Below are 19,157 nucleotides of genomic sequence, written 5' to 3'. Positions count from 1 at the left end.
ATAACTCCCAAACTCCCACTTTTCAAGCCGTGAGCCTGACACTTCCAGTAAACTTAGACTTATGTTATTATATGTTTTTAGTTATATATTTATTTTGTGATTCACTAGAGCTGACTTTTCCCCCTGTTGTTGCGTTGAATTGAGTGTTTTGCCCTCCAAAGAGCAGCTGTTGGATGTATAAACAGCTTAGTGCTGGCTAAGGACCCGCGACTGTGCGATTATTTGATTCCCAAACCTACTGAAGTCCTCAGCTCTGGAGGGCTCCACTCCAGTGTCATCAAGTCGACTGGTTCAAAATGGTGGCAGGAGTTAAACGTGCCCTCTTTTCTTTCTTTCTCTGTTTCTCTCCGGTTGACTGTCAACAGGCTCTTCAGCCAAGACTATGAGGTCGCAGTCCCCTCTCCCAACATCCAGATCTCCACAAAAGGTTGGTGTTGTGGTGTGTGATTGCATTTGTGTCCTCTAGTGTTTTTCTGATGCTGCTGATCTGAATGTACTGTGCACTACAAATAGGCTCACGAGGACAGCATGGGATCAGAACCCCGAGTCCTTCATTCCAGCAGTAGATGACTCATTTGATCCTGTTTGCCTGCATGCTTGTCTGAATGTGTGCGGGTTTGCGTACATACATGCATGCTTGTCTGAATGTGTGCGGGTTTGCGTACATACATGCATGCTTGCTTGTCTGAATGTGTGCGGGTTTGCGTACATACATGCATGCTTGTCTGAATGTGTGCGGGTTTGCGTACATACATGCATGCTTGTCTGAATGTGTGCGGGTTTGCGTACATACATGCATGCTTGTCTGAATGTGTGCGGGTTTGCGTACATACATGCATGCTTGTCTGAATGTGTGCGGGTTTGCGTACATACATGCATGCTTGCATGTGGTACGCGGTGTATGTATTTGTGCATGCATGCATCCATCTGTGCATCTGTGGTTACTGGGCTGTGACAGATGACACTGATCCGGGTTGGCCTATAGCATCCTGCTCACCACTTAAACCACACACATTCACAAGTTTAAGTGCCAGGCATTAAAATTGGTTAAAAATACTTATTGAGGAAGTGGAACGGATGTTAGAATGAGGATTCAGGAGGTGAATGAGAATGGACCGGATGAAGCCAATGGCTGCAGATGAAGGATCCAGGGAGGGGACTCTGTAGGGTTTGGCTTTGAGTGTCAAAACATCATCTCCAGTTCTTGATAGTTAGGCTGCTGTGGTGATGGCAATCACTCCTATGAGATCCTTGGAAGAACCTAAAAGATACTAGATAGAAGGTAGAGAAGGAGCAATGCAAGACTTCAAAAGGCTAGTAACACCACACGACATGCACTGCAGAACAGAGAGGAGTCTGATTAGCAATGAGTAGCAGCAGCTGATGCTTGTTGCATTCAAGTCTGGTCCTCTCTCCTGAAGTTTTATTCTTAACACCATAACAACCCTATGTCTCCCCCACTCATATACCAAGAGGAAGAGCCTCTTCATTATATATCCCTGAACCTGGTACAACTACAAGTATTTGTAGTTGTCTCCATATTTTATTAAAAACTGCCCTGGACCTTTCCTATAATCTTTTATGGGTTGTTAGCTGGCTGCTGGTGAATATATCCTGTTGAGGGTTGAGGCCAATGGAGCTGTGTATGTACAGTTGAAGTTGGAAGTTTACATACACCTTAGCCAAATACATTTAAACTCAGGGTTTTCACAATTCCTTACATGTAATCCTAGTAAAAATTCCCTGTCTTAGGTCAGTTAGGATCACTACATTATTTTAAGAACGTGAAATGTCAGAATAATAGTAGAGTGATTCATTTCAGCTTTTATTTCTTTCATCACATTCCCAGTGGGTCAGAAGTTTACAAGTTTACACTCAATAAGTATTTGGTAGTATTGTCTTTAAATTGTTTAACTTGGGTCAAACGTTTCGGGTAGCCTTCCACAAGCTTCCCACAATAAGTTGGGTGAATCTTGGCCCATTCCTCCTGCCAGAGCTGGTGTAACCGAGACAGGTTTGTAGGCTTCCTTGCTCACACACGCTTTTCAGTTCTGCCCACAAATTTTCTATAGGATTGAGGTCAGGGCTTTGTGATGGCCACTCCAATACCTTGACTTTGTTGTCCTTAAGCCATTTTCCCACAACTTTGGACGTATGCTTGGGGTCATTGTCCATTTGGAAGGACCATTTGCAACGAAGCTTTAACGTCCTGACTGATGTCTTGAGATGTTGCTTCAATATATCCACATAAGTTTCCTGCCTCATGATGCCATGTATTTTGTGAAGTGCACCAGTCCCTTCATTTACATTTACATTTACATTTAAGTCATTTAGCAGACGCTCTTATCCAGAGCGACTTACAAATTGGTGCATTCACCTTATGACATCCAGTGGAACAGCCACTTTACAATAGTGCATCTAAATCTTTTAAGGGGGTGAGAAGGATTACTTTATCCTATCCTAGGTATTCCTTAAAGAGGTGGGGTTTCAGGTGTCTCCGGAAGGTGGTGATTGACTCCGCTGTCCTGGCGTCGTGAGGGAGTGTGTTCCACCATTGGGGAGCCAGAGCAGCGAACAGTTTTGACTGGGCTGAGCGGGAACTGTACTTCCTCAGTGGTAGGGAGGCGAGCAGGCCAGAGGTGGATGAACGCAGTGCCCTTGTTTGGGTGTAGGGCCTGATCAGAGCCTGGAGGTACTGAGGTGCCGTTCCCCTCACAGCTCCGTAGGCAAGCACCATGGTCTTGTAGCGGATGCGAGCTTCAACTGGAAGCCAGTGGAGAGAGCGGAGGAGCGGGGTGACGTGAGAGAACTTGGGAAGGTTGAACACCAGACGGGCTGCGGCGTTCTGCAGCAAAGCACCCCCACAACATGATGCTGCCACCCCTGTGCTTCACAGTTGGGATGGTGTTCTTCTGCTTGCAGTGGCTTCTTCCTTGCTGAGCGGCCTTTCAGGTTATGTCAATATAGGACTAGTTTTACTGTGGATATAGATACTTTCGTACCTGTTTCCTCCAGCATCTTCACAAGGTCCTTTGCTGTTGTTCTGGGATTGATTTGCACTTTTCGCACCAAAGTACGTTCATCTCTAGGTGACAGAACGCGTCTCCTTCCTGAGCGGTATGATGGCTGCATGATCCCATGGTGTTTATACTTGCGTACTATTGTTTGTACAGATAAATGTGGTACCTTCAGATGTTTGGAAATTGCTCCCAAGGATGAACCAGACTTGTGGAGGTCGACAATTTTTTTTGTCTGATTTTGTGGAGTTCTTGTCTGATTTCTTTTGATTTTCCCATGATGTCAAGCAAAGAGGCACTGAGTTTGAAGGTAGGCTTTGAAATACATCCACAGGTACACCTCCAATTGACTCAAATGATGTCAATTAGCCTATCAAGCATCGAAAGCCATGACACCATTTTCTAGACTTTTCCAAGCTGTTTAAAGGCACAGTCAACTTAGTGTATGTAAACTTCTGACCCACTGGAATTGTGATACCGTGAATTGTAAGTGAAATAATCTGTCTGTAAATAATTGCTGGAATAATGACTTGTGTCATGCACAAAGTAGAACTTCCGACTTCAACTGTATGTATGTACACTACGTGAACAGCTTTCTCCTGGCATCTGCCAAACCCAGATTCGTTGGACTGACAGATGGTGATGCATGATTCATCACTCCAGTCCACTAGCAGCGAGCTTTACACCACTCCAACCGATGCTTGGCATTGTGCATGGTGATCTTAGGCTTGTATGTGCTGCTCGGCCATGGAAACCCATTATTTGAAGCTCCCGACAGAAAGTTATTTTGCTGACGTTTCTTCCAGAGGCAGTTTGGAACTTGGTGGTGAGGGTTGCAACTGAGGACAGACGATTGGTATGTGCTACACGCTTCAGCACTCGGTGGTCCCGTTCTTTAAGCTTGTGTGGCCTACCACTTCACAGCTGATACGTTTTTGGTCCTAGACGTTTCCACTTCACAATAACAGCACTTACAGTTGACCAGGCCAACTCTGGCAGGGCAGACATTTTACAAAACGACTTGTAGGAAAGGTGGCATCCTATGACGGTGCCACATTGAAAGTCACTGAGCTCTTCACTAAGGCCATTCTTTTGCCAACGTTTGTCTATGGAGTTTGCATGGCTGTCTGCTAAATGTTATACACCTGTCAGCAAACGGTGTGTCTGAAATAGCTGAATACACTTGTACTGTGTTCGGAGTTTGTTATAACCAATATGTGACATCAAAATGGATACCGAAGACGTGAAAAAGAAACTCGAATTGTGCAAATGTTTACTGGTTGTTCAGGAGGGAAAGGGGAAGTCAGATCTGTGGAAGACATTTGACTAAGTTGTGGAAACTGCTGGAGCTCAAGAGGAATGGAGCAAGCGTTGCATGTGCTTGTGTGCCAAGCAGTTGCTGTTAGATTACAATGTAATTTTCTCTGACATTTTGGAACAGTGTTAACAACACCAGAGAGTCTGTTCTAATGAAAACATATATATATGCTATATATACTAAAAGCAGTTGCATGCGTTTGTGAATTGCGGTTTATTTATTATTTTGGCTGATTATTCACAGCTCTTTGTTTTCTTATTTTATTTTTTTTATTTTTAACTAAAATGGTTGATTTGCTTTTCAAAGCATGAATGTCTCGTCTGCTGTGTGACGGCATGGACGAATGAAGGATTGATTGATAGACACAGTAGCCTAGATATTGAAATATAGGCCTAAGTAAGTTATGGTATTAAGACTAAGCAGGACACGCTCTTAGGCCTACAGCTCGATGGTGGTTATACCAGGCTGCAACACCAAGCCTCCTAATGATAACGACATTACTTATTATTATAATGATGATCATAATAATACTTGTAATAATTACAATAAGAAGGGGATCAAGAAAAAGGAGGATATAGGAACGAGAGCTGCGTGCATATTACCTGTGACAAACCGGTGCTGTTAGATTACAGTATAAATGTTCTGCCTGTTTGTAAGTGTAAACAACACTACATATTTTATAAGTAATACTAGTCTGTTCGAATAAAAACAAACTAATGTAAAGCCTTTATTACAGCATAGCAAAGAATAGTGAATCTATGAAATTGCTTTCTCCAACATTTTGCCTTTGAATGAGGCTTGGTTCTCACGGAATCAGCAGGCTATTAAACAAACACTCAAACAGGCAAGAGAAGCAATATCTGTCTTATTTCTGTAGATATATATGGATAATTTATAAAGCCAGGCACATGTAGCATTTAGGCTGTTGATTATAGACCTAATTAAGTTGTGATTTCCTTCTCTCCTCACATCTTAGACAGTTAGGCTAAGGCAAGGGCTGTTTCCTCGTCTCTGCTGCTGCTGCTGCCTCTGCCGCTTTGTTCTCAATCCCAATACGCTGGTTAATTTTCTATTATGCACATAGCAACATAGGGAAAGGCGGCAATTAGAAATGTCCTTGTTTTTGAATGAAAAGCATTTTTTTTTTTACATCAAATTGAAATACAGTGCAGACATGGTTAATGTTGTAAATGACTATTGTAGCTGGAAACGGCTGATTTTTTTTTAATGGAATATCTACATAGGCGTACAGGGGCCCATTTATCAGCAACCAATCACTCCTGTGTTCCAATGGCATGTTGTGTTAGCTAATCCAAGTTTGACACTCTGCCTAGAAGGCCAGCATCCCGGAGTCACCTCTTCACTGTTGATGTTGAGACTGGTGTTTTGTGGGTACTATTTAATGAAGCTGCCATTTGAGGACTTGTAAGGGCATCTGTTTCTCAAACTAGACACTCTAATGTACTTGTCCTCTTGCTAAGTTGTGCACAGGGGCCTCCCAACCCTCTTTCTATTCTTGTTAGAGCCTGTTTACGCTGTTCTGTGAAGGAAGTTGTACACAGCGTTGTACGAGATCTTCAGTTTCTTGGCAATTTCTTGCATAGAAAATACCTTCATTTCACAGAACAAGAATAGAATGACGAGTTTCAGAAGAAAGTCTTTGTTTCTGGCCATTTTGAGCCTGTAATTGAACCAACAAATGCTGATGCTCCAGATACTCAAGTTGTATTGCTTCTTTAATCAGAACAACAGTTTTCAGCTGTGCAAACATCATTCTCTGCTGCCAATGACTGGAACGAACTACAAAAATCTCTGAAACTGGAAACACTTATCTCCCTCACTAGCTTTAAGCACCAACTGTCAGAGCATCTTACATATTACTGCACCCGTACATAGCCCACCTATAATTTAGCCCAAACAACTACCTCTTTCCCAACTGTATTTAATTTATTTATTTATTTTGCTCCTTTGCACCCCATTATTTTTATTTCTACTTTGAACATTCTTCCATTGCAAAACTACCATTCCAGTGTTTTACTTGCTATATTGTATTTACTTTGCCACCATGGCCTTTTTTGCCTTTACCTCCCTTCTCACCTAATTTGCTCACATTGTATATAGACTTGTTTATACTGTATTATTGACTGTATGTTTGTTTTACTCCATGTGTAACTCTGTGTCGTTGTATCTGTCGAACTGCTTTGCTTTATCTTGGCCAGGTCGCAATTGTAAATGAGAACTTGTTCTCAACTTGCCTACCTGGTTAAATAAAGGTAAAATAAAATAAACATTTCAAAAGGGTTTTCTAATGATCAATTAGCCTTTTAAAATGATAAACCTGTATTAGCTAACAACGTGCCATTGGAACACAGGAGTGATAGTCTCTGATAATGGGCCTCTGTACGCCTATGTAGAAATTCCTACAATAATCATTTTCAACATTAACCATGTCTACACTGTTTTTCTGATCAATTTGATGTTATTTTAATGGACAAAAAAGGTGCTTTTCTTTTAAAAAACAAGGACATTTCTAAGTGACCACAAAATTTTGAACGGAAGTGTATATTAGTGTTGCACCATTATTTTTTCACATACTATAACCATACACAATTTCAGTATCATGTCTTGATGAGTGGACTGACATTCCCGTGGCCTCCTCAATGGATTAGTCCACTGAGACAGGCGCGAATCAAACATGCGTGTGGGTGTGGGCCTGACTGAATACCTGTGTGTGTCGAGGCTGTGTGCCTGACTGAATACCTGTGTGTGTCGAGGGTGTGTGCCTGACTGAATGCCTGTGTGTGTCGAGGGTGTGTGCCTGACTGAATACCTGTGTGCCTGACTGAATGCCTGTGTGTGTCGAGGGTGTGTGCCTGACTGAATGCCTGTGTGTGTCGAGGGTGTGTGCCTGACTGAATACCTGTGTGCCTGACTGAATGCCTGTGTGTGTCGAGGGTGTGTGCCTGACTGAATGCCTGTGTGTGTCGAGGGTGTGTGCCTGACTGAATGCCTGTGTGTGTCGAGGGTGTGTGCCTGACTGAATGCCTGTGTGTGTCGAGGGTGTGTGCCTGACTGAATACCTGTGTGCCTGACTGAATGCCTGTGTGTGTCGAGGGTGTGTGCCTGACTGAATGCCTGTGTGTGTCGAGGGTGTGTGCCTGACTGAATGCCTGTGTGTGTGTCGAGGGTGTGTGCCTGACTGAATGCCTGTGTGTGTCGAGGGTGTGTGCCTGACTGAATGCCTGTGTGTGTCGAGGGTGTGTGCTTGTGCATCTCTATCTGTTCTCCTACTAATGCTGTTGAGTATTCTGACAGTACTTTGAATGTCTGTGTGCTGTATGGTTTCTCTGTTGGTTGTCAGGCAGTACTTTGAATGTCTGTGTGCTGTATGGTTTCTCTGTTGGTTGTCAGGCAGTATTGAACCACAATTGAATTATCTTCCCCCTCTATGTCGTCTCATGTTCTCATCCACATTGGCTTTCGCCTGTCAGATAACTCTGCTAATGAGCAATTTATTATCTAGCACCAGCCTGCATGTGGCAAGGCAGTTTAGGAGTGACATTTTAACAGGATTTTATAAATCTACATTGAGAAATTCATATTTTTTGTTAGAAAATAAAATACAGTTTGTCTTTGCACTGGCAGTTTTTTATAAGTGAGGCACAAACAGCAACACAAATACAACGCCTTGTGTGTGTGTGTGTGTGTGTGTGTGTGTGTGTGTGTGTGTGTGTGTGTGTGTGTGTGTGTGTGTGTGTGTGTGTGTGTGTGTGTGTGTGATAATGGGGCCTGTTGGAGGTCTGCTGAGGGGTCTTCTTTCATTGTGCTGTGAGGGGCAGCTCAGCGCTCCAGGCCTTTGAGATTTGTGGGGAATATTAACATATCAACGAGCATTTAGCTTCAGTCTTGTTGAGAGAAGTGACATGAATATATCGAATTGTCAGACTGAAACATGAATTTGCTGCGTCGCAGCACGACAAACTGTAGCAAAAATAACATATCAATTGTCCACTCCGCTAAATCCAATTAAGAGTAACAAGATATAACAGTATTTCCATGTAATTTCTCAGAAAACATTTTGACAACGTATTGGATTCCTCACGCTGAAACTGCCGGATATTGTATTTCTCCGTCCCAATGCACACTGACGTATGATGAGGTGGAACAAGCACTGTGGCACTGTCAGTCTGTCTGGTGTCTTCATTCTTATGCTTCATAGGCTTTATTGTTCCTTTATGCTATACCTCATTAGGCTGTGAAGCACACATGTGCAGCCTTAAGGAGATTGGCACTTTTTCTGTTTGAGCGATTGGCTGTGGTTGGTTCTCCGTTTCTGATTGGTTCTCCGTTTGGTTCTCTTTTTCTGTTGTGTTTCTGATTGTCTCTCTGTTTCTGTCTCTCCATAGAGTTCATTGCCGCCTTTCACGCCCTCACCCACTGAGTGCCAGTCGGCTGGACTGGTGTCCAACTCGCCCGTCCTCTCCGGTAGCTACAGCAGCGGCATCTCCTCCATGAGTCGCTGCAGTGTGTCCGAGGCGTCGGGCACCGAGGCAACCACTGGAGACCACCCCGCCCACCAGGGGCACACCATGCCCAACTCGGTCTCCTCGGGCTCGGACGAGCTCATCCGCCGCGAGAACAAGACGCCGCCGCCCTACAGCGTGTACGAGCGCTCCAACCCTCGTAGGCCGGTTCCCCTCCCCCACAGTCTCTCCATCCCTCCCAGTGTGGACCCCCCGGCCCTGCCCCCCAAGCCCCACCAGCTACGCACTAGCAGCATGAAGCTGGTCCCAACTTCGGACCCTCGCAGGGCCGACGGGGTGCCCCATGTCCCCAGACCCAGACCTCTCCCCAGGAAGGTCTCCCAGCTATAGGCTGGGTGAGGACCTACAACCCTAGTAGGTTGATGGGTGACACCACTGGCGCGTTTTGCACTTTTTAACACTGTCTTCTCTTCAGTTTGGTAATCCCAGGCTCTGCCCAAGACAGACTCAAGACTCGTGAGTCGGTCTCATTGTGAAGATCTTTTTTTCGAAAGGGCTTTGCAATGACTGACTTTGTCATTCCGCACTTTTAGCTCCAGTACAGTAGTAGGTTCCACACAGTAAATTGCTGCGTTTATCAGAAGAAAAATGAAGACAACGAATTTAGGTGTCGATTTTTTTGATAGATGTAATAGTCCCAATATATGTATATATTGGTTATATATAAGAAGTGTTTTGCCTTAAGTATTGGAAACAGAGTCTTTTATCCATGAGTCTTGCACGTTTTTTCAAGTACACTGTATTTTCTATATAGCTAAAAAGGTGCTAGAGGTCTCATGCATATGCATTTCAGTTTATGGTAGTAGCTGAGGGTGTGTTCACATACATCAAAAATGGTACCGGAACAGGAATGAAAGATTTACCTATTTGATCATTTCTTTCATTGTCATGACCATTTGAAAGTGCGGTGTAGCTAAAATTGATGCCTCGTTTTTATTCTTGGAGAATTGTAGTCGTAACAAGTTACTCAGAAATCCACCCATTTTGTGATATTGAATCGCTCAAATCTCTTGACCTTTCTTCAAGCTCTACTCTAAGCCATAAAGAGCTCCTTCCATCTTTGAAATCCACTTTCTTAGACCAATGCACATGTTTCCAAGAATCCATTGTTCTTGCATCTGACACGTGCCACTAAATTGAAGGCTGTAGCTCTTGTAGCTCTTGTGTGTAGCTCTTATTAATTGGAGGCCATTGCTGTAAGAGGGGCCAGAGATGTGGACACACCCTAACCCTCCGGCATGGAGTGCGGTATGTATGTGGTGGTGGATCCTTTGGGGTTTACCAAGTATTGTGCCAAAGGAAGATGTACTCTATGTATGCTGTAACGACAAACTAGAATCCTGAACCTAGAAACTGGAAACACTCCATTGACTAGACCAGCTGAGTTTGTACTAGCCCACAATGAAAACAACAGACTTTGAGACAAATCCAGTTATTAAGATGAAAAGTCATTGTGGGGGGTATATGAATGACAACTGTTACAAGTAAGGAATGGGGATATGAGATTAGCACAAATGAGTTTGAATCTGCGTTAACAGTGGTTGCATCACCAAGGACTCACTCTACCTCTTGAGTTGTTATCCTGGCGACCACAATGGGCATTGGAAGTGCAGTATGTATGGTGGAAAAGATGCCCGCTATCTGCCACCCAGTAACTGCCGGCAACTCGTACACACACACACACACACACACACACGAGGGCTGCTCTTCTATTTGAGAATCTTTTTAGAACACCATTTTTCAACTAATCATTGTATGGTCACGCTTGTACAGTACAGACGAGTGAGTTCGAGGTGTTGTCTCCATTTGACATTCGCGGTGGACAGAGTGTACTGGTATCGAGTCCTCTTCTCCTGTTCTACGGTAATCTAGGGAGTCGTCACATCAGGTGGTTTCTGGTCCGTGTTTTATGAAGGAAGACGACACAGTTTTTTTTTGTAATAAAACGTTTTTAAAAACGTGCGTAAATATTGATCACTTAATTCAGTACAACGGTTTTCAGAATTAACTTGGGTATGGTTTGTATGTTTGACCCTTGTATGTTTCATTTCCTTTTTAATTAGTTGTGAATTGTTTGGATCAAATATTCACATTAATCAGTACTTGAGAAATTGTAAATTATATAATGATGAGATTGTTGTAAGTATGCCAAATATACTACCTTTTGTGTATTACTATTATTGTAAATATTGTGTTTTTAACAAAGTGTAGCTAATACACATTTACAGCTTTGAATGTTGGAACAGCAAATTATTGTTATAAGTGTCAAAAGAATGCTGTTTTAGTGAGTGTAGAAGTCTATTGTAATGCATATCTACACCTACGGTAACACATTTACATGCTCAATAAACTGCCCTATGTAATGACATTGTGCTCAAGCATACCTCTAAATCATTCCCAGCTCTAACCTGTTAAAAACAACTCAGTGATAATTACTTTGATAATAGTTGCGTTGTTACAGTGAGGGAGAAAAAGTATTTGATCCCCTGCTGATTTTGTATGTTTGCCCACTGACAAAGAAATGATCAGTCTATCATTTCAATGGTTTATTTGAACAGTGAGAGACGGAACAACAAAAAAGTCCAGAAAAACGCATGTCAAAAATGTTATAAATTGATTTGCGTTTTAATGAGGGAAATAAGTATTTGACCCCCTCTGCAAAACATGACTTAGTACTTGGTGGCAAAACCCTTGTTGGCAATCACAGAGGTCAGACGTTTCTTGTAGTTGGCCACCAGGTTTGCCCACATCTCAGGAGGGATTTTGTCCCACTCCTCTTTGCAGATCTTCTCCGAGTCATTAAGGTTTCGAGGCTGACGTTTGGCAACTCGAACTTTCAGCTCCCTCCACAGATTTTCTATGGGATTAAGGTCTGGAGACTGGCTAGGCCACTCCAGGACCTTTAATGTGCTTCTTCTTGAGCCACTACTTTGTTGCCTTGGCCGTGTGTTTTGGGTCATTGTCATGCTGGAATATCCATCCACGACCCATTTTCAATGCCCTGGCTGAGGGAAGGAGGTTCTCAACCAAGATTTGACGGTACATGGCCCCGTCCATCGTCCCTTTGATGCGGTGAAGTTGTCCTGTCCCCTTAGCAGAAAAACACCTCCTTCGCATAATGTTTCCACTTCCATGTTTGACGGCGGGGATGGTGTTCTTGGGGTCATAGGCAGCATTCCTCCTCCTCCAAACACGGCGAGTTGAGTTGATGACAAAGAGCTCCATTTTGGTCTCATCTGACCACAACACTTTCACCCAGTTGTCCTCTGAATCATTCAGGTGTTCATTGGCAAACTTCAGACGGGCATGTATATGTGCTTTCTTGAGCAGGGGGACCTTGCGTGCACTGCAGGATTTCAGTCCTTCATGGCGTAGTGTGTTACCAATTGTTTTCTTGGTGACTATGGTCCCAGCTGCCTGGAGATCATTGACAAGATCCTCCCATGTAGTTCTGGGCTGATTCCTCACCGTTCTCATGATCATTGCAACTCCACGAGGTGAGATCTTGCATGGAGCCCCAGGCTGAGGGAGATTGACAGTTCTTTTGTGTTTCTTCCATTTGCGAATAATCGCACCAACTGTTGTCACCTTCTCACCAAGCTGCTTGGCGATGGTCTTGTAGCCCATTCCAGCCTTGTGTAGGTCTACAATCTTGTCCCTGACATCCTTGGAGAGCTCTTTGGTCTTGGCCATGGTGGAGTTTGGAATCTGATTGATTGATTGCTTCTGTGGACAGGTGTCTTTTATACAGGTAACAAACTGAGATTAGGAGCACTCCCTTTAAGAGTGTGCTCCTAATCTCAGCTCGTTATCTGTATAAAAGACACCTGGGAGCCAGAAATCTGTCTGATTGAGAGGGGTCAAATACTTATTTCCCTCATTAAAATGCAAATCAATTTATAACATTTTTGACATGCGTTTTTCTGGATTTGTTGTTATTCTGTCTCTCACTGTTCAAATAAACCTACCATTAAAATTGTAGACTGCTCATTTCTTTGTCAGTGGGCAAACGTACAAAATCAGCAGGGGATCTAATACTTTTTCCCCCTCACTGTATGTGTACAGGTTGAGCGATCACAGCCATGTTTATAGTGATCTTATGTGTACTCTAACGTGACATGATTCAGGATCAGCTTCGTGTCTTCAAAGTCATTCCCACACAATGCAACGATAATCGAGTACTGAGGGACCTCAAGGTGATGTGGTAATAGTTTGAGAGGAACTGGTGCGTGATCAGATAAGACAATGTGCGCACACGGGGGAAATGTTCCTTTAAACCGAACACATCTAATGAACGTCTCCTCTTTAGTCTGCTGGGTGAGTCGGTGAGCCTGGATGATGGTACTCTTCATAACATCACATCACCGCCAAGAGGAGTACCCTTCACCGGATCAGATAGACGCAGTAATACAGTAATTGTGTCTGAGGCTGAGGCTGGTAATTTGACAGTGTTAATCGTGTCAGAAATGAATTTCCTCTAATCCTGAAGACTTCTCGGAAGAGAGAACACGTATCGGGGTACCGGAGGAGCGATTAACGTGCCTCCGTTCTGGAACCCAGGAGAATGGGTTGTCAGTCCTACCCTCAATGGGCTTGTCAATCATCCTCGCTTTCACTAGCAAGAAGGAAGCTTTCGTTTCATTCCTGGACTGAAAGACGGTCTCTGCAGGTTCGGGGAAAGGCATTAATCATTATGTACAACAACTTTTTGCGGATGCAAAAACTAGACATCCTGTGTTAAAGTGAAAATAGCTTAATTGTAACAGGGCTAATAGCTCGAAGGCATGACCGCAGATGATATAGAAATGTTGTCAACGAGTGTGGCTTCCAAACAATCACTATAACATATAACACCATACATTTGAACAATATGTCATTCAAACTCTAGTCTAACTCAGCAGAACAGTTTAGCCTCGTTATTTGGATGCTAAACATCCGACATTGAAAAGTGTTCCATAGGTGCTAAAAAAAAAGAATTAGCGAGGGAAGGCAGGTTTTAATTTAACCTTGCCTCGGGCACATTTTGAATAACACACAACCCGAGAGAAGCCCTTGGTGTTTTCTCTCTCTGTGCTAAATCTCCCTGGAATAGGAAAGCTGGAGCAACCCGACGGTGCACTGAGATCCGGCTTTTCAGAGTGGAGGGAATTTTCAAAGGAACCTGAATAATTGATCTTCTTTTTTTATCCGTCTTATTTCCTATATCAACTTTGTTTTGCTCCTGGCTTATGGGGATTTACCTGACAGCTTCAACTGCTCAGTGTCTTCTTTTTTTTATGCCAGAATGAGTGAAGTTACATTTTTAGTGTGCGCTGTTCTCAGTGGAAGAGTATTGTCTCTACTGTGTAGGGATTTACCTGGTAGCTTCAAAGGGTTAGGCTGTTAAGGATGTGTGTGTGTGTGTGTGTGTGTGTGTGTGTGTGTGTGTGTGTGTGTGTGTGTGTGTGTGTGTGTGTGTGTGTGTGTGTGAGAGAGCGAGAGAGAGGGGATTGTCAATTGGAGACTTACTCGCCCGGATAAAGTCATGTTTGTGCATAGAGTGGCCTCGCTGAAATGGCCAATGCATTTATAAAGGCAGTACTTGTTCGGTAATGAGTACACAATACCAATACCCCTCTTTAGAGGACACGTGAAGGTCTTAGACTACCTCATAAAAAAATCAGCAATCATGGGAATCCAATGGGAGTCCTGTGCAGTGCCTACAACAGCACAAGGACTACATTAAAGAGACATTGATTGGTAAATTACCAGTAAAAAGAGCACAAAGGAATGGTTGTCTTGGTAAAAGGACACGTGTTGAAGGGCATTGTTAACTACCTCTGTCTGTCCTGGTTGGGGCTAGTCTCTTAGCATGCCATTGAGATTCCTTCCTGTATGGTTGACTATTTGAGTGTTTGTGCAAGTTCAATAGCCAGCTGTGTTTACGTCGTCAGTTCACAGCAAAGAGTATTATGCCATCGTTCTCGTTGTATTATTCAGAACACTTCTGTTTGTTATCAGAGGACCGACACAGACAGAGAAGTGGCTTGGGGGGGTAGATGATCGTACAGAGGTAATTTCACTGAACTCAAAGAGAGGGAAAATAACACCTCTGGATGCACCATATTCATCACGACGGCATGGTGAGAGGTGTAGCACACTCTACCGGGCACTTGAACCTGGACTTTCATTATCTCACTCCCCATCCTCTTCGCTTACTCATCGTCCAAGGTCACCAGACTAGAGGCCCTGTTTACCCTGCTCCAATACCCACAGCGGACCCTCGTCTCTGGCCATGTTGACACCTCCTCCACCCTCCTGTGCTGCTGAGAAGCTCCAGAGGGACCCCTTTATCTGGAGCTCAACACGGTTGAAAACCAAAACACATCTATCTCGCTCACTCTCTCTCTCTCTCTCTTCCTCCCTCTCGCTCTCCCTTCCTCCTCCTTTCTCCGATGATCACCTTAGTTCAGCCTGGGTGACCTTGCCACAGCGATGCGCAGATGAATAAACATGAGCCCGATGAAGCCGGTTGGGGATTACAGGGGTACGCATACGTCACCTCAACACTAATAAAGTGTAGCGTACAGAGTCACTGCTGTAGCGTCACGCACTCATTAACTTAACCAATCAGGAGGAGCTGTAAGACACTGTAAGGTGGTGTGACTTCAAGAGCCGTACTATAAAAGATATTGAGTGAAGCGACTCAACCATTGAGTACAAGTTCATGGTTTAGACTCGAGTTTGAGTTATAGTAGGGACTAAATGGTTTAGTAAAGTGAGTGAAAGCTTGAAAAACAGTATTTCAAAAGGCAGTAATCAACTCAACCAAACGGTGCCATCAAAACGGCAGGCAGAAGAAGGAAAAAAAGCCGCCCTCTGTTTCCCCAACCCCATCTCACTTCTGATATTGCATTGTGATTGAACACGTACCAGTAGTGGCAGTGTTGTTTGAGTAGGGAGGGACGGCTGCTGTGGACCAGAATATTTGAAAGGCTCTGGTGGGAGTGATATACTGCTTGGGTACACATGGTTTGATTTTAGTGTGACAATGACTTGACTGCGCTGAGGGCTTCTGTGAGCTTTCCCATGAGTGATTATTTTGTCCCCCCATAAGGCTTAGGGGGGCATTCACAAAGCACTCCTATGGATTCTTCTGGTCATGTCATAAAATTGTATGTGGCTGGAATCATGACTACTGTTTCTCATTCTTCTCCCTACAGTTCTCCTCTATTAACTTGTCATCCTGTTTTGATGGGTCTAAATGAATCAGACAATAAGCACTGCATATAAGGCAGTAATACGCTTTGAAAACACCACAGTAACATTGTAGGACTCTAGTACAATGTATTATAGGGATACTACTGATAGCCACCCACCCAACCGGTAATTTACCAAAGTTACCAGCATCTTCAGTAATTCTGTGTTAATGAAGCTCTCATCAGGCTCGATCAAGTGCTCCAGGCCACCACCCAGACTAGCTAATCAATAAGGTATCCCCCCCAATAACTCCTAAGCCTCAGCTTTGTCCAACACAGGGTAACATGCTGATGGGGTTGTATTTGTCTACTGTTTTAATGGAGTTGATTTCACTCTGAGTGTGGTGTGGATTTCCGATGTGTGTTATAGTGGAGTGAATGTATAATGTATTGGAGATTAAACCCAAGGTCTTTCTGCTTGGATAGTATATGGCAATGCTTTAGACAAAATACTTCATGTGATTTCAGAGTTGTCTCAGTCGATTACAGCTCCATATTTGGTGGTTTATGAGCTGATTAGAATATCATGCAGTGCACATTAGCCACGATGGCAGCCAGGCAGCCTTGGCATAACCCATTGGCCTTATCCACATAAATTCCTTAAGTCTAGATCTTTTGAACAAACTTTGGGTGATTCCTCATGAAACTAGAACAACAACAAAAAAAATCACAATTTGGGGGATTTTCACTAAATGTGGTCCATAGAATGGTCCTTTGGAGGAAGGATTGTTGACATAAATTTGACATTTGTCACTCCCTGATCTGTTTAACCTGTCCTTGTGCTTGTCTCCACCCCCCTCCAGGTGTCGCCCATCTTCCCCTCTTATCCGGAAGGTTGCAAGTTCAAATCCCCGAGCTGACAAGGTACAAATCTGTCGTTCTGCCCCTGAACAGGCAGTTAACCCACTGTTCCTAGGCCGTCATTGAAAATAAGAATTTGTTCTTAACTGACTTGCCTAGTTAAATAAAGTTAAAATAAATCAAAATAAATCCCTTGGGTATGTATACTTGTGTTTTCTGTCTGTGCAGTTCATCTTGTCTGTTCAAGTCAACCAGCGTTTTGTCTTACCTGAAACTGTCATATGAATAATTGGACCAAGGCGTGAGTAGAGTTCCACATTTTAATGACAGTGAAACTTCCAAAACAACAAAGATATAATGGTCGTGAAATACGTTGCGCACATAGGCACTCACACAAAACAATATCCCCCATAGCAGGTGGGAAAAAGGACACACTAAGTATGATCCCCAATTAGAGGTAACGATTATCAGCTGCCTCCAATTGGGAACCATACACACACACACACCAACATAGAAATATAATACCTAGAAACCCCCCTTGTCACGCTCTGACCTATTACACCATAGAGAAACCCCGAGGGCTCTCTATGGTCAGGGCGTGACAGAAACCTGATTCATTTCTATCTTAAAGCATAATTGAGAGATTATTTAAGACCTCAACGTGTTTCATCTGTAGTTGCGACAAAGCAAAACGTGGTGTTATGAGAAGCTTTACCGTTTGCTCTGTAATATGAGTTGTTTTTTGATTTCAATAACAATTGTCTTACATTAATCTATGAATATAAAAAAATGTAAACGTGCTTATTGAAAATGTAAAAAAAAAAATGTATTTGTAGAATTTGACATTGTTGAACATAGTATACTGTACAGTCAAATCAAAGTTTGAGAGTGGGATCTCTGCTAGTTTTAAACTTTTGTCCATTTTATATAGAGAAATTGGCATAGTAGGCAATGTAACCAATCACGGCCCTTGTTTTACTTTGTAACTGCGACATCCTGCAAATATCCAGCAGAGGGTGACCATTTTGAATCCATTTTCACATTCACTCCGTTGGTAAGGAATTCGAATTGGATCATAACTCTAAAAGCAGCAGAGATCCCACTCTGGGACATTGATATGCCAGTAGAGTATACTATGTTCAACAATATATACAAACGTTTGCCAATCATTATCATTAATATTCATATTTTTCGATATTCATACATTTCTGCAAGAAATGTGTTAATGAAATCAAAATACTATTAATAATACAGAGCAAACGATAAAGCTTCATATGACACCAATTTTTGCTTTGTGGAACCTACAGATGAAACATGGAGTCTTCTAGAAGGCCTGGGTAAGGCCAGAATGTCAAAAGTATTCCAACTTCAAGTAATTATTTATCAATTATACTATACACCCGTCAAATATATGTCAACAATCCTTCTTCCAAAGAACCCTTCACTGGATTACATTTGGTGAAAATTCGGCAAATCATGGTATTTTTTTGTTTCAGTTTCGTGTGTAAATGATGTTAATTCAACCAGTGTGTACCCAGTTGGGTGTGTGTGTGTGTGTGTGTGTGTGTGTGTGTGTGTGTGTGTGTGTGTTAGGCGGCCTGGCCAGACCAGCAGGGAGGGTCCTGCTAAGCACCAGCTGCTAGCTGCCTTTCACACCGATTCCCACCAACTGTGAGCCCTGAAATATTTAGTGGAGGCAGCTAGCGTGTTTTGATAGAAAATTCATTTTCAGCTCAGATCATTTTTTTGGGCATCCCTCTCTCTTCCTCCCTCCTCCTTCTCTATTCTCTCCCTCTCCCTCCCTCTCTTCATCTCCTCCTCCTTCCCTCGCTCTGGCCTCCTAATCGTGTGATGAGGAGTCAAGGAGGTAAATAAAGAACAATCCTGGTTAATTGCTGGAGTCAAGTCTGTTTACTTTCCTGCCTTTGGTGGAAATTCATTTTTGGCTTCATGTGTGTGAGGTGATTGGTACATGGCATAGCGCATAGACATATAATGAATAGATTATATTTCCATGGCAGAGCGCATAGACATATAATGAATAGATTATATTTCCATGGCATAGCCACAATGGCCAAGTTTTTAATGTGATCTATAGACTGATATAAAGTGATGTGAGTCTAGCTTGATCAGCTCAGGACCTGTCGTCATTCTACCTATTATCATGGATGCCATAGCTTCAGCATGCGATGTCAGAGAAAGGTGTACGCAAACCCCTCTCTCGCTTTTTCTGCCTATC

At 43.1% G+C, this 19,157-nt stretch overlaps 1 protein-coding gene across 8 annotated transcripts in view; it reads left to right on the top strand.

Annotated features, from left to right (window-relative positions):
- LOC118392329 (dedicator of cytokinesis protein 4-like) overlaps nucleotides 1-17,090 on the top strand; it is a 151,568-nt gene extending 134,478 nt beyond the window's left edge. For 6 of the 8 annotated variants that reach the window (XM_052460148.1, XM_052460143.1, XM_052460142.1 and 3 more), the window contains 2 exons: nucleotides 366-427; nucleotides 8,742-11,252. In XM_052460148.1, the coding sequence (XP_052316108.1) occupies nucleotides 366-427; nucleotides 8,742-9,209 (530 nt within the window). In that variant the 3' untranslated portion in view covers nucleotides 9,210-11,252. Of the gene's footprint in view, nucleotides 1-365; nucleotides 428-8,741; nucleotides 11,253-16,920 lie in introns of those variants that run through there. The other 2 variants (XM_052460147.1, XM_052460146.1) reach the window with 1 other exon arrangement.
- The last annotated feature ends 2,067 nt before the right edge of the window (nucleotides 17,091-19,157 follow it).

The sequence above is a fragment of the Oncorhynchus keta genome, chromosome 13, assembly GCF_023373465.1.
Source record: "Oncorhynchus keta strain PuntledgeMale-10-30-2019 chromosome 13, Oket_V2, whole genome shotgun sequence".
NCBI classification, from domain to species: domain Eukaryota; kingdom Metazoa; phylum Chordata; class Actinopteri; order Salmoniformes; family Salmonidae; genus Oncorhynchus; species Oncorhynchus keta.
This window is presented reverse-complemented; position numbering and strand designations above follow the sequence as displayed.